Below are 16,154 nucleotides of genomic sequence, written 5' to 3'. Positions count from 1 at the left end.
AGAACTTCATATTCATGTTTAGATAGCAATAGATGATAACTTTAGTTTTTTTATAAACAACTAAAATCATTAATTCAATTATAAACTTTCTAAACTAACCAAATTACAAAATCTAAACGGAATATCTTTGCTGACAATAAGTTCTAACCTATAATCACTATCAAATATTTAATATACCTATAAAATATGTATAGAAATTGTATCCTATAATTTCGCTAACTTCCAAATTTAGGTGAATAATAAATTATCATTAGATTTTTTTCTCTATCAATTATTTTTTGCTTAATTTGCGGAAGAGTTAAGCATTAATTAAAATATTTGTGAATATTTCAACTCCAATCAATTGACTATATTTGCGCATAGTAGGAGATTATATTTGTGTATAGTAGGAGATATTTTAGAAACAATTTATATTTTTGTATTTATTTTTTATATTTACAAAATTCTACGATCGATTACTCTTCTTCAAACAAGATTGAGATCACAACATCTGAAACTTCAATCTTCATTTTGATGATATCGACAAAAACAACCTACAGTTTCAGTTTGTTTCTAATTAAAAAAATTTACTTAAGTGGTTAGGTTTCCTGGAAAAAATAATAATTATAGATGGTAATTTGGGCTTGTAAATCAATAGGCCTTTCAACATCTTAGATTTACCCAAATTTTTAATTTCCTATACCCAAATTTAAGCCCATTAAAGATATGTAATCATCTCTTTTTCACAAAGTTATGTAATCATTTATCTTATTAAATCAATCTAAAATTGTTTATATTTTTAAATTTTTTTTAATCCAAATGATTTATATCTTTTAAAATTTATGGATATTTATCTATAGTTTGTATCATGCTAACTAATAGTTATTTATTCTTTCATAATTCCAAATTCAAATTTATGTTTCCTATGTATACTATACGCACCTTGAATTATATATATACATCGTCTGATTTTTATAACATCAATAATTTGTTAACATATACAATAAAATAACTCAACTAAGTACAACTAACTTTAACATATACACCAGTTAGCACAAACAAACAAAAAATATACTAAAAAAATAACATCCGTTCGGTCGAGCGGTTCAATGTCTAGTTTATCTTATTTGAAACATCATTTGCATATAAAAAAAAGATGATATTTTCTTCCCCGAACTTCTAAAAGAAATTTTAGAAAGATAATCACAATCTTTGATCATCTCTTCAAATTAATTTAGTTTATTTCAATTTTATGTATACATATTACATATTTAAATATGGTTTTTTTGCATATGTTTAAATTTATATGTAATAGTTAAGTATCACCAAATATCAATAGCATAATTCATACATTTTATGAATCATTATATTATCACTGCAGGATTCGATTCCAAATTTTGATCTAACAATTTATTCATTTTCTTTTAAGTTTATTTATTTGTAAAGTTAAAGACAATGTTCTTTTTCTTCCCAAAACTTTATCTTGCCTATCGAATTTTGTTGTCTTTTTTTTATTAAGTATATATCTTCGTTTTTTGAACTTATGTATCTTCTTTATTACAAAGATATATATAAAAATATCATCTCCACAACCAACATTCTACTCCGTTACTTTCACCAAGACAGCCTAAATCAAAGCCATTTCTGTAACACCTCCATCCTCCAACACCACAAATTCAAAGATTCTCCTCAGACCAAAAAATAATGCATCCTGCTAAATGTTCTTTTCAAGTCAAGTCGTCGACTTTTCAAGCTATTTGTTTCCTCACATAATTGTCATCCATGATTCAAGTTGATCATTTATTTAAATCGTCCAAAATACTTTCTAAGTTATATGCTTCCCTCAACCTCCACACATGTGTTTTTGGATGTTTTCATGTGTCATTTAATATGTACACACTTCGACTGGTATGTCCAACTATATGGTTCAAGCGCAGTTAATGTTTCTTCTTCCCTCTGATCAAATTCTTCATAAACATGTCAATCTCAAGCAGTTATTTCCATCGCCCTGAATTTGAGGGTGGTAAACATTAAAGATATCAAAATATTCATTCATAAGTTCATAATATAGTCCCAGTTCTCCATTTACCATTCCTAGCCCTTCAAATCAATATTTTATACTTCATCTATTTCAAAATGACCAATGTTAAAAATGATACATCTTTTACATTTCTAATGTATTTCTATTGGATAACAATCATGGCCGGTCCAACGGTTTTATGGACCCTAGTACAAAAAAAGTTGGACCTTTCAATTAATATTAGTTCAAATTTTTTGATAAATTTTAGTTTTAAAAACAAATATTACGAGTATATTTTCAGAAAATTTTGATGAAACCAAATATTTATATATATATATATATAAAATTTTAACTCCTTTATAGATATTTTTAACTCCTTCATATTTTTAACTCCTTCATATTTTTAACTCCTTTATATGTATCCCACGTTTTACTGTCTCCAGACAGTCTCCTTAAAATGCCAACGAACTCTATGGACTTGTGGACCTGTGGCTGTGGTTAGGGCCTCCATGTGGTCTCCAACTTCTTTCCAAATCAGTGTTGACTCTACTTTTCGTACTAAACATTTAATAACCAAAGCATATCCACAGATTATTTTATACATTCAATATCTTTTTTCGGTAAAATACATTCAATATTTTTATACTCCATCTGGTTTTAAACAATTATCATTTTTGACATTTTTCATATAGATTAAGAAAATGACGGTGTATGTACTTTATTATTAATACACTTCTCTAACTAATAATATTTGATATAAATAAAATTATTTATAAAATCAATGCAGTTTGCAATTAATTTTTAGTTGAAAACAAAAAAAATAATTTGCATTAAAATTGTAAAATGATATTTTTTTTGTATAACAAAAAACTAGAATGACATTCATTATGAAACAGAAGAAACATAATACACACTTCTCCTGTTTTCAAATTTCTAATTTATGGACAGTTACGTTAGGAAGTTAGCCATACCAAAACTTTTTTCATAAAAAAAAAAAGCCATACCAAAACTTTAGATTGTCTTTACTACTTCCGTTGTTTAAAGATAGATTTTCTAGTATTTTCATAGCTATTATAAATTTATCACGTGTATTTTAAAAACGCTTAAATCACTACTATTATATATTCATCAATTTCTGCAATTATCAATTTTCAATAAATTTTAATCAATAGTAATTTAATAAAATCAGTTAGTTTTCTTGAAGTATGCAATTTCTGTATAGGAAACACAAAAAATTTACCTTTATGAAACATTTTTTTCTAAAACATCTATAGAGAACGGTTAGAGTAATAAATAACCTAAAAATTAGCAATTGCCATTTTTATGACAATCATTAATACATATTTTTATAATTTCTGAAAGTAGTCTTATCTTCTCGACTAATATATATAATCAGTTAAGTAATCACATGATGCTAATTATTACGAATTATGCATACTTTGACCATGTTTTTAGTACAATGGTATATCTATAACTTAATGGTTAAAAATTTGGAATCTTCAAGCACAAATTGACCAACGTTTCTTTAAAAATCGATTGATCTTTTGGTGTAAGTAAAGTTTTGTCCTTTGGTGCTGAGGCCATGCCATTTAACTGTTTATCACCGAAGTCAGATGTCTATATAGCTTTTGGAATACTTGTATCATTTGTAACTTAGAGCAAAAAAACAATGAAGAGTTTATTACAAAATATATTAGAGATAGAAATTGTGAAGCAGCTAATGAATCTACATTTTGTCTCGTCTTGTTCTTTGATAGTGTTTGCTCAGCTGATTTCTGTAACGTGTCCTTCTGTGTGCCACATAGTTCATTCATATAATTGCAACAATCATTGCACAAGTATCCCATGAAACGGTATATGCATTTATATACACACACACTTGCACTTGTTTTGGTGTCCTAATTAACCCAAACAACATCTGTGTGATGATCTTGAAAATGAAACTAAAGAATCTCTTGCCAGTCTTTTGGTTTTTCCTTGTAACCTTTCCTGTTGTGTCTCCACAAAGGTGTGGGGAAACTGGGAATTTTATACCACATGACAAGTATGATACAAACCGTCACACTCTCATCTCTTCTCTCGCTTCTAATGCCTCAGCTCGAGGTGGTTTCTACAATGCTTCGCTTGGACAAGGATCCGATAAGGTGTATGCTGTTGGGTTGTGCTTCCCAGGTGTTGAAACAAAGGTCTGCTCAACATGTCTCGAACGTGGTTATATTAGGTTGACAGAAGTATGTCTTAACCAAACAGAAGGGCTTGTCTGGGAGTCCAGAGGAATCCTTTGTTTGATACGCTACTCTAACCGTTCGTTTTTTTGGTTTGCTCGAGCTAAAACCAAGTTATGAAGTGCACAATAGTGCAGACATCAGATACGATTTTCCCAAGTTTGATAGTTTGTGGAAGAACTTAACAAGTCGTTTGATAGCTAGAGCTACTTCATCGTCATCTAAAGTTAAGTACTACGCAGCTGAAGCAGTACCTTGGACAACTTTTCAGAATATCTACGCATTAATGCAATGCAACCCGCTCATATCTTTGGGACAATGCAACATCTGTTTAAGACAATGTGTCAGTGACTATGTATCATGTTGCCATGGGAAGCAAGGTGGCATCGTTTATCGTCCCAGCTGCGCTTTCAGGTCGGAGATTTATCCCTTCTTTGAAGCTTTTAACCTTACTTCGGCACCACCACCAACATCTCTCTCACCTTCGGTAGGCCAGAGGACTAATACAACCAAGAGAGGTAAGTTTTCTTATGTTGTCCCATGATTTAAGAAAGGCTTGAAACATTATTCAAACATTTGATTTATGTTTCTTTTTGTCAGGTGGCGAGTCAATCTCAGTCGGAATTATCGTGGCAATTATTGTTCCAACCGTAGTTATCTTCTTGGTACTACTTGCTCTAGCATTTTTTGTTTGCAGGAGGATGAAGTTAAAAGCTTTTAATGGACAAGGTGAGTTGTTTGGTGTTTTATCCATCTTTTCCTTTATCCTATGGGAGTCTGATTTGATTTATTTCTCGATGTATTTGCTTTTAACTTCGAGCAAGTACTGATGCGCACTTGCGGGTAATTTATGTAGAGTTAAAACCTGAGTGTATCATTTCCCATAGTGTGCACCTTCCTGAAATATGGTATCCCACATTTAATGGCACCGCAAACATTATGTTTTGTTTGTAAGCCAAAATAAAACTTGATTGTACTGGACCAGACATACTTTTTTTAATAAACTCCCCACTATAAGTCTGCTTGTCCTTTTTTTTTTGTAGGATCTAGTATTGATATCACCTCAACAAATCCACAGCAATTTGAGTTCAAAACAATTGAGGCTGCAACAGATCAGTTTTCGGAGAGAAATGTAATTGGTAAAGGTGGTTTTGGAGAAGTTTACAAGGTACATATTGTTGACCTGACCAGCCCGTTTTGTGATTTTCTTAGAAAGTTTTTCACAAGGGATTTACATCTTCTGATGATGTTGTCATTTTAACTATATATATATATATATATAGGCTGTTCTTAATGGGACAGAAGTTGCGATTAAGAGGCTGTCAAAAGCATCAGGACAAGGTGCAAGAGAGTTCAAGAATGAGGCTGTTCTGGTGGCAAAGCTTCAGCATAGAAATCTAGTTAGGCTTCTCGGATTTTGTGTGGACGGGGCAGAAAAGATACTTGTCTATGAGTTTGTGCCTAACAAAAGCCTTGATTTCTTCCTTTTTGGTGAGTCAAGTTTAGTATGCATCTATGTAAAGCTATAGTTTGCAGAAATTGAATATGTGTGGTACGTGCAGATCCTTCAAAACATGGCCAAGTGGATTGGAAAACACGGTACATGATCGTCGAGGGTATCGCTCGAGGAGTTCTTTATCTTCATCAAGACTCACGGCTCACAGTCATACACCGTGACCTCAAAGCAAGTAACATTCTCTTAGATGCCGATATGAACACAAAGGTCGCAGATTTTGGAATGGCAAGGATTATGGGGATGGACCAAACCCAATCTGATACGAGCAGGATCGTTGGAACCTAGTAAATACGGTTTCATTTGATTGCTCCTTCTGATTCATCACTTTTTTTTGTCTGTAGTCTTAAGTTCACTCTCTATTTTGTTTCTACTGTTCCAGTGGGTACATGGCTCCTGAGTATGCGATGCATGGCCACTTCTCGGTGAAATCAGATGTTTATAGCTTTGGAGTCATTGTTCTTGAAATTGTAAGTGGTCGGAAGAATAGTAGCTTTTGTCAGTCGGATGGTAATGTTAGCAGCTTGATCGCATATGTAAGTATTAGCTAACCAAATTTCAGAATTGTGAACTTTCCAAAACTGAGTATTCATTCACTGACTGATTATTATTTTAGGCCTGGGAGCTTTGGAGAAAGGGGTCACCATTAGAAATTATCGATCCAGATATTATGCAGAGCTATCAGCGTAACGAAGTTATAAGATGCATTCATATCGCACTGTTATGTGTTCAGAAAGATCATGCCAACCGCCCCGGAATGAGCACAGTTATCTTGATGCTCACCAGTAGCACAATCACTCTACCTGTCCCTGGAGAACCTGGATTTGTTTACAAAAATGGAAACAATGCAGACAGTTCTTTTCTTTGGTCGGTTGATGATGCATCGATCACTAATTTGGAACCTCGTTGAAGATCCAACGATTATCCAAGTTATATTATCCAACTTATACATATGTCCCAGGTCCAAGGTATATGTGATTATAAGCCTATATTGTTGATTATGTTTCTCTTTCTATTAAGCGCATTGTCTGTAATATATATTATTATGTGTAGATGTTTGGTCCCAGCTTTATGCTCATTTCATAATTTGTAATATTGAACCAAAATTATTAAGTTAAAATTATAAAGGTATGTCGCACAAGGTAGTCCTACGTGGTTGAGAAGGTTACTTGTGGAGGAAGGCACGAGGTCTGGGAGGTCGTAGGCTCCTCTGCTGTGAATGGTTTCTTTTGGTGCTCTCGCTTTTATGAGGGACCGGTTTGGTGGGGGCGATGGTGTTTCAGGCACTGCTCCTATTTTTATTTCAGCTCTGTTTTTCGTTTGGGAGGCTCTGTTTTTATTATGTTCTTGTGGTGACTCTGTTTCAACCGTCGTTATTTATATTAAAGAGTTAAAAAAAAAAAATTATAAAGGTATGTATATTTGCTTATTTTCTTGTTGCCCTTTGTAGATTGGCTTGTATGGTGGTAGCGTGATATGCAAGCTAGTAGGGTCATCCGAATCATGACTGTCTGATTCAACAAATGCTGACCTTTTATTCTAGAAAAAAATATTTTCTTAATCCTATAAAAGGCATACCGTATCATTTATATATGACTGTCTGATTCAACAAATGCTGACCTTTTTACTGCTGCATATAGATTTTAAGACACTTGTAGAATTAATAATTATGTGCTTCAAGAAGAGATGTGTAAACTATGGGCCTGTTTGGGACTTCTCGAGAATGTAAGAGACCAATCTGATGAAATATTTAAAGGGTTTAGTATAATCGAATTTTTGTGAAAACAGAGAAAATGATGATAATAAAACTCGAACCAGATGATATAGAGAAAAGTGACTTGACTTGTAGACGATCATGTCTTATATGCATAGAGAAATATATAGTCGTTACAGTTACATAGAAACATTCTATGACGAAACAAGTTTTACACTTATGTTCATTACCACCAGTTTATTCAGGAATCAAGCATGAAGGTAAGCATTTTTGTTGCATCTGTGTGTCTTAAATCTCTATTGTACCAGTAAAATGCCCAGCACTCGTGGGTCGGACGTAGTCCGACCGAATGCGGGCGACACTCGTTATCAAGGTTGACATCTGGGGGTGCGGGGGCTGCAGGCCCCCGCGGTACGATATGCCTTTTCGGTTTAGGAAAGTTACTATTTCTATTGAGAAAAGGAAATCGGGTTTTTTTTTTGAGGCTGTATAAATATGGGTCTAAGGTTTTGTAAATTATTATCACATCATTAATAAGAAATCCTAAACGGGTATTTGTCTCAATACGTTTTCTTCTCTATTCTTCTTCTAACCTAAACGACGGCTGTTCACAACAATTTCACTTCACCGAGGATATAAATCGGTGAACGAGACTTCGGCAACTGACCAAGGAACAGACTTGCTTTTCATAGATTGGTCTGAATCAAGCGGGTCGTTTGTGGATCTACTCTGAAAGAAAAGCCCTGGTTCACCAGGAACCGGCAAAGTAATGTTACTAGTAAGCATGAGAACAATGGTCGATATGGTCGGACGGTCAACATGATCTTCTTGAACACATAAAAGACCAATGTGGATGCATCGAACCACTTCAGTCATCTGGAAATTATTTACAAGTACTGGATCCATGAGCTCTAATGGTGTCCCGTTCCTCCAAAGCCTCCAAGCCTTAAATAATTATCATGTCAATCATTCAATACTTGATTTGCAAAGCTATACACATCGGACTGTAAGAGAGGTATATATGAAAGATTGCCTATAAACTTACATATGAGAGCAAGTCATGTGCACCGTCTGCCTGGTAAAAGCTACTATTCTTCTTGCCACTTATTATCTCAAGTACCGACACTCCAAAGCTATACACATCAGATTTTACTGAATATTGACCTTGCATTGCATACTCCGGAGCCATATACCCGCTAAAACCCACAACAAAATTTAATATTTAATTTCGAAAAAAAACATGAATAAAAACTTCAAAACATTTGGAGTTAGGGGGAAGACTTACTAGGTCCCAACTATCCTACTTGTGTTCTCTACAGTTTGGTCCAGTCCAAAGATCCTAGCCATTCCAAAATCCGCTATTTTGGGATTTATATCTTCATCTAGGAGAATATTACTCGCTTTTAGGTCACGGTGTATAATCGTGAGCTGTGAATCTTGATGAAGATACATAATCCCTCTAGCAGTTCCTTCAATAATCTTGTAACGTCGAGTCCAGTCCAGCTCACCCTTCTTTGCAGGATCTGTACACGTTCATATGTCACCATTATCATTAAATATTTGCAACCCCAAGTTTCAAATTTGGCTAAAAGAATCAGTTAGTGGAACTGACCAAATAGGAAGCAATCAAGGCTTTTGTTAGGCAAAAACTCGTATACAAGTATCCTTTCTTCTCGCTCTAGACAAAACCCGAGAAGCCTAACCAGATTTTTGTGCTTAAGTTTTGCAACAACTAACACCTCATTCTTGAACTCTGCGTCACCTTGTCCTGATGTTTTTGACAATCTCTTCACGGCAACTTCAGTCCCATTTGAAAATGTAGCCTACCATTTTCATAAGAATCATCTTGTTATCTAAATGCATATTCATGGAAAATACACAGCGTCAGGTGCAGTTGAAGGAAATAAGCAGTACCTTATAAACCTCACCAAATCCACCTCGGCCAATCTTGTTGCTCTCTGAAAAATTATTTGTTGCAGCTTGGACTACTTTGTAATCCAGTTGCAGCGAGTCTACACTTGCTATTTCGTTTCCTTTTACACAATGAAAAAGTTGAGCATTAAACACATTAATCAGACCCAATAAAATATTGTTCATTACATTAAACTGTACCATCAAATGCAGGCGCTGTATAATAAGTCTTCTTTGCCCTCTTTGCAAGGAAACAATAACCAGCAATGAAAAGCAGAAGCGCCACTATAATAGCCACAACTATGGATACAACTAACACCTTTGAATTCCCACTTTTCCCTGATTTCCAAAAATTATTAGATAACAAATATAAAATCAGGAGAATGATACCTCAAGAGAACACTGCTTGACACTGCTTGAGTAATAGATCAGCCGTTTGATGTAAAAAAAAAAACACTAAAATATTTTTTTTGTCACGAAAATAACAAACAAAGATCAAAAATCTCAAAATAGCATAAATGAAAAATTTCAAAAGTTCAGTCACTAAATGATATGAAGACAAACATACTCTGTTACAAAAAAAAAAGACAATTGTACTCTTATATCTAACTACATGTATACCTTTGTTTTAGTTCTTTTTTTAATTACTTTCATATTTTTTTTCTTAAGAACAAAGGAAGAAGAGAGAGCACTGACTAGGTCGTGGAGGAGCTGTAACAGCGGTTTCGTTGTAGAATGGATAAATCTCAAATCTGGAATTACAACCCGGCGTAAGAAGACTTCCCCCAAGACTGTCAGTTTGTAGTTCATTGATGGCTTTTTGCAGACAAGTAAAACAGTCTTCTCTGGTCAGATCAAGAGTGCACTGAACCAGTCCGTACAAAGTTTGTGTTGCTGTGACACTGGCCTTTCTCACAGCGAATTTTCTAGGACTTGCCAAGGCATCGTTCACGGCTTGGTTTAAGGTGGACAGGACCACATCGTTGAACCGTTCAAACTGACTAGATGTAACATTCTTGTTGTTCCTTAAATTCTTTTCGCCGCCGCCTGAAAGTACGGTCGAGAGACTGTCAGAGTATCTGAGCATACACTCATCATAAAAGAGCACGACTTCTCTCTCGTTCGGACACCGATTGAAGATGTCGTTGACAGAAAAGGCGACGCAGCTACGGCAAACTTCAGGAGAGAGATCTCCACGGCAAAGGAATAAGCCAGTGACTATGTCGGGTGCTTGTCCCGACGTGGCGTTTTGGAATCCGGTGGAGTAGGAGGCGTTGGAGGAAGAGAGAGAAGACAAAAGGGTTCTAAGATTGGTGAAGTAAGTGCTGTTTCTTGAAAACGTTGTTCTTGGGTAACACATATGGTAAATATAAGTATGACTTTGAGCGCATACCGTGGAGCTTGCGAGGAATGAGAAGAAGAAAAAGAATATGAAACAGGTGTAAGAAGACATTTTTTGTATTTAGGTGTTCTTGTTGTCCTTTCTTCTTCAAGCTTTGTAATAGCATGATGTTCAAATATATAATATATAATTCGTGGATTTAGTTTTTCAAATCATTGTAATCACTAAATTTAGGTTTTAATTGTTTTGTTTAGACTTCATTGCTTACTGCATTCACCAGGCATACGACGATGTTTGGGATTGTGGAGTTACTATGTAGACTGCTCTGCAATAAAAATTAGTTTCACTGAAAAATTACTCCTACAATCATGTTTTTCATTTTTTTGGTTTAGTCACTGTCCTATGACTCACATCCGGTATTTTGAGACAATAAAGAGCATTGCTTACAAAAAAAAATATCAAAGAGATAATAATAGTGAAGCAGCTAACGAGCGATTGTATTTAATCTTTGCGTCGTCGTCTTCGATAGTGTTGTCTGCTTTATGCAATCAATTGGCAATTTTTCCAATTCGTTACCATTTCGCTTTCACTTTTTGTGTTACTTATCGTCTTCTTATTGCAAAATCCTTCTGTTTTGCCCCCATTAAATGTACATATGAGAGACTCTATAACGTGTTTCTCTTGGAGCCACATGATTCATTCATATATTAGATAGCAACAATCTTTGCATAAATACTGCTCCACTCTATATTTCAAATATTGATGTTTTAATTTTTTCACATATATTAAAAATAATTAAATACATTTTACTATTCACAATTTTGTTTTAATTAATTTAAATTTTTATTTTTTTCTCCAATAATTTTTTTACTGTTTATATTTTTGTCTTTAATTATTGTTTTATATATAAAGTAAAATATATTAATCAAAGTGTTAAACACCAATTTTTAAATACAAATAGAAAGCCTAAAACATTAAAAAAAAATAGAAAGCCTAAAACATTAACCTTTTATTTTGTATTTACTACTCTTATGTTTAATATATTTACTACTATTGACCCAATATAAACTGCAGATATATATTTTACATTTTACTAGTTTTAATATCTACTCTATTAATTTAGAGTCCTACATCTTCTCTACTTAAAAATGTTGTCATTTAAATTTGGACTTATTCAGATATTTTCTTTTGAAATAAATATAACATCCCTTATAATTTAGTTCTACAATATATTTCATTTATGCATGATCTAATCTATTTATTTAGAAACTTATTTGGGATCTAAGTGTTATATTTCATTTTTCAACTAATTCTTATATCTCACATAAAAAAATTAACTTTATTAACATATGTATGGTCTAACCATATTTTTCATGATGAGCCTAAACCTATACTAACCAAAATCCTTTATTAAACCTTTTAAACATGGCTTTTAAGAGTCATCATGTATAAACTACAGTTGTACGTAAGTTTTTATGAGAAAGAAAACATCTTATATACTTAAAATCAAAAAAAAATATGGCCAATGGTCATATGCAAACAATCAAGGGCTTTATTTATAATGTAAAATTTGATATGTTAAATATTTCATACGTGCTAGATCTTTGTTTATGATTTGAAATATAATCTATTAATTAATATATACATGTACCAATTTTATTCAAATAAAATATATATCCATCAATCCAAATGGTTTTTAAAAATAGGATGTCAATAATATATTTAGTAAGAAATTCTTTACGGGTTAATAATCTAGTCTATTCTATAAAATAGAAGTCACAACTTCATTTCATCTGTATTTTTAAGTTGGATAATTCCTTAAAAATACTTAAATGAATTTTTGCATACATATTTGAATTATTTTAGCTATTCTGAAAAATCAAATAGACGTTCCTATGTTTTCTCTTAATTACATCTGAATAAAACCTTTATATATTCTTTTTACAATATAAATATATATGTATATATTTCATTTTTATTAAAGCGGACATTTTATTATATTTAGTTACTTTCATATATTTAAAATATAAATGTATATTTTTCACTTAAACAAACCTTTTAAATATTTAATTAATTTTTTAATTATTTAAAATAGAAATTTATATTTCATTTTTACTAAATTAAACATTTTAAGTATCTAATTAATTTTGTAATTATATTAAAACTCATGTACAATTTGTATTAAATTTCTGATATTATTTATCATAATATTTTCAATTAAATCTCTCATCTCTAATATTTAATATTTGTTTATTTAGAATTTTGTATCATGATGTTGAAAATATGCTAGCAATATGAATGATCGGTCTACAAATCATATTTTGAAAGTGCTTAGTTTCTGTAATTAAATATAGTGAGCGGTTTAGTTTTATTTTCAATAATATAAGTATATGGCTGCTTTGTTTACAAAAAAAAAGATAATCAAGCTTATTTTTACATAGATCATATTCATATATTACTAATTAATATAATTGTTTTTGTTTCTTTTATCTTGTGAAATTTTGAAAGTACAATTGGTATTGTACCAATTTATGTCATTAACATAAATGACAGATGAATGATTGAAAAAATAAATTTCATGTGAGTATTTTTATTTTCAGTGTATAAATTATCAAATTTAGTTATATGTTTAAGTGTTAATTATATAACATGATGTATGAGAGATGAAGAATTGCAAACAAAAGTTTAACTTTGAAAAGTTCATTGCAAATAATCCAATAATTTTGGGGTATAAAAGTCTAAATCACCAGTAGGCAAAATAAGAAACCTAAAAATACATAGATAATACAGACAAAACTCATGTTAACAATGCATTACAATTTCTGGACTAATAATTTAAATGAAATGGACATTCTATAAATTACAGTACTTAATATAGGTTATTCAGTCAAATATTAAATTCATATAATTAATTTGATAAGTATTTATATGTATGACCAAAACCTAAGATACAAGTATAACATAACCAAATTAATATTTAAGTTAATACTAAGTTGAATTGAATTTGTCGTAAATATCATATAATGTAAAGTTTTAGTTAGTATTCATATTTTAATGATAGACATATCACTACTAATTTTAAAAAATAAATTAAATTACTTCATGCAAACTATAAAATTGTTGGTTTTAAACATATTAGTAATATGGTAAATGTTAAAGTTATATACCACTAATCATGTAAATCATATATATAAAATGATAAATAATCACTTGCATGATTGTGCAGGTCAAGATCTAGTTTTTAGTTAAAAAGTGATTTTTTGAATAGGGTTGTTTTAAAAAAAAAATCTCATAATTTATAACCTATGATAAAGTCATTATTATTGATGAGGTTGGGTTTAATCCAAAAATATAGCTAGAATAAATTTATCAATATTAATATTTTAAAATAAATGAAATCAACAGCTTATTTTTTATATACTAAGTGATTCTTCCGTGCTCATCCAAAGATATAAATATTACTCTAATTTAAGATGTGATTTTGGATATGTAATATATGATAGGTTTGATTGTCACTTGAGTATTTTAGATAGCATTAACTTCTTCGAATTCAACTATAATATTTTTTCTAAATAGATTAAAATTTTGAATAATTTGTGATTTTCGTTTAGATTGGTTATTCTCTTAGATATGTAAGTATATTTTAAAAATATTATGCATAGCATTATATATATTGTTTTTAAAATCAAATAGAAAAATAAACTTGAGTGTTGATCGATTTAGAATACATAAAAATATAACGATAATATTTTGAAAGCTCATGCATATATGATTTACAAAAGAAATAAATTGTAACAATTAGCTAATATTTTATTTTTATTTATCAGTATGGTTTGAACCATTCCGTAATTTATATGTATAGAAATAAATAAACATTACTATAATTTTTTTTATTTTACCTTTTATTTTAGATATAACAAAATTGATTAGTCTAGTTACTGATTTTGTGGATGGAGTGATATATATTCCTTTGTATTAAAGTATAATTATTTTATATCTCTATTAGGCCAAATTAGATATGTTTAATTTATCACATCAGTTCAGTTTTTCATCTTAATTGTGTAAATATAATTTTATTATAATTATAATAATTTTATATATGTTGATTTCTAAAAGTAGTTTAAAATTAAAGCAATGGTCAGTAGAACGTTACATAAAAGAAATAATTGATAACATTTTGTAAGCTCATGAACGACAGAACGTCTATCAATATTTATAATAATTAAAATATTTTTAAGCTCTAAGTAATGTTATAACTTAGATTTATAATAGTAAAATGAAAATTATTTTAATTAATGTTAAATATAATAATTCATATTTGCTTATGTACTTTTATTATAGGTATATTAGATTCTACAAATATAAAGGAAAAATGAAATTAAAAATCAAACTTTTTTTTGTCACGAAAAAGCAAACTAATATTAAGTAAAATATATATTTTTAATTGTGGCAAATATAATATTGTTATTTCATTAATTTTAGATTTATATTGTCTAAAAATATATTTGCAATTATTTGTTCGTAATATGTATGTGGTAAAATTAGTTTTCATAAAATTTCATTAAACATTTTAAAATAAATACCAAATTTTTAAAAACAATTGTTGAGAAATTATTTTATATAAGTAAAATGTTTTATAGTTTTTTGTAATTATAAAATATTATTAGTCAACAAATATTATAGTAATGAATAAAAAATTTCAATAATACTAATTATAAAATATAATTATTCAACTAAATATATTGGTTTATTAATCAATTTTTTTCTGTAATTATCTAAGAAAATATTTTTGTTACTTTATATTTATATTTCTTAAGATTATGTTTTACAAGATATATTTATTTTTCTCAATATCGAAATTATTTTTGTTAACTTTCTTATTTATGAAATTATTATATATAAATATATTTTATTATTGTAAATTCTTTTCTTTTTTTTAAATTGTATATTTTATCTGAAAATTGATACTTCGAATTAATAGAAATTATTATAAAAAGAAAATCACTATATGTATATTTTTAGATCATTAAAGGTATATCGTAATCAATGGCACATAACAAATTAAATTCTCAAATAATATTATAGATATTCTATGTTATGTAGCACTACTTTGGTGATTACTTAAAAAAAAAATGTTTTCTACAGTTTGATTTAGAATGTTTAGCTAAGACACTAATCATGAGATTCATGACATGAGGAGGAGTACGTGGACGTTGATCGAAAAGAAAAAAGAGGAGTACGAGGACCAGAGTAGAACACAAATAGGTTATATTTAGGTCATATATTAGTCACTGGGGAAGGCCTTCAGTTGAGACCCATAAGGTATAAAATAACGAAGCCCAGACTTGAAAATAGATAATGATTTCGAGCGTACCTCCCACACCGGAGGCACAACTATGTGACTCGCCCTTGGTGTAGTATACAACCAGAAGATTGTCGAACATAGAAAG

The 16,154-nt window shown here is 30.4% G+C and overlaps 2 protein-coding genes across 3 annotated transcripts; one reads left to right on the top strand and one right to left on the bottom strand.

The window, feature by feature from the left end:
• The first annotated feature begins 3,846 nt into the window (after positions 1-3,846).
• On the top strand, positions 3,847-6,859 carry LOC108820479 (cysteine-rich receptor-like protein kinase 14). The gene is given in 8 exon segments (XM_018593421.2): positions 3,847-4,308; positions 4,310-4,742; positions 4,825-4,953; positions 5,268-5,392; positions 5,508-5,715; positions 5,787-6,024; positions 6,120-6,273; positions 6,354-6,859. Coding segments are annotated over 8 exon segments (1,965 nt in total). The 5' UTR covers positions 3,847-3,924; the 3' UTR covers positions 6,648-6,859.
• A 702-nt stretch (positions 6,860-7,561) lies between these two features.
• Positions 7,562-10,862, bottom strand: LOC108820481 (cysteine-rich receptor-like protein kinase 10). Of its 2 annotated transcripts, XM_056992414.1 has the most exons (8): positions 10,059-10,862; positions 9,564-9,701; positions 9,366-9,484; positions 9,064-9,274; positions 8,737-8,974; positions 8,497-8,647; positions 8,072-8,396; positions 7,562-7,721 (listed from the first exon to the last, which is right to left on the bottom strand). In XM_056992414.1, the coding sequence occupies exons 1-7, from the start codon at positions 10,813-10,815 to the stop codon at positions 8,076-8,078; spliced, it is 1,935 nt and encodes a 644-aa protein (XP_056848394.1). In that variant the 5' UTR covers positions 10,816-10,862; the 3' UTR covers positions 7,562-7,721; positions 8,072-8,075. The 2 variants fall into 2 exon arrangements, with proteins under 2 accessions (XP_056848394.1, XP_018448926.1); XM_018593424.2 differs by lacking the exon at positions 7,562-7,721 and having other exon boundaries at positions 8,006-8,396.
• Positions 10,863-16,154: the final 5,292 nt, after the last annotated feature.

The sequence above is a fragment of the Raphanus sativus genome, chromosome 8 (assembly GCF_000801105.2).
Source record: "Raphanus sativus cultivar WK10039 chromosome 8, ASM80110v3, whole genome shotgun sequence".
Taxonomy (NCBI): Eukaryota; Viridiplantae; Streptophyta; class Magnoliopsida; order Brassicales; family Brassicaceae; genus Raphanus; species Raphanus sativus.
Note: the sequence above shows the minus strand (reverse complement) of the source record. Positions and strands in the feature narration are given on the sequence as shown.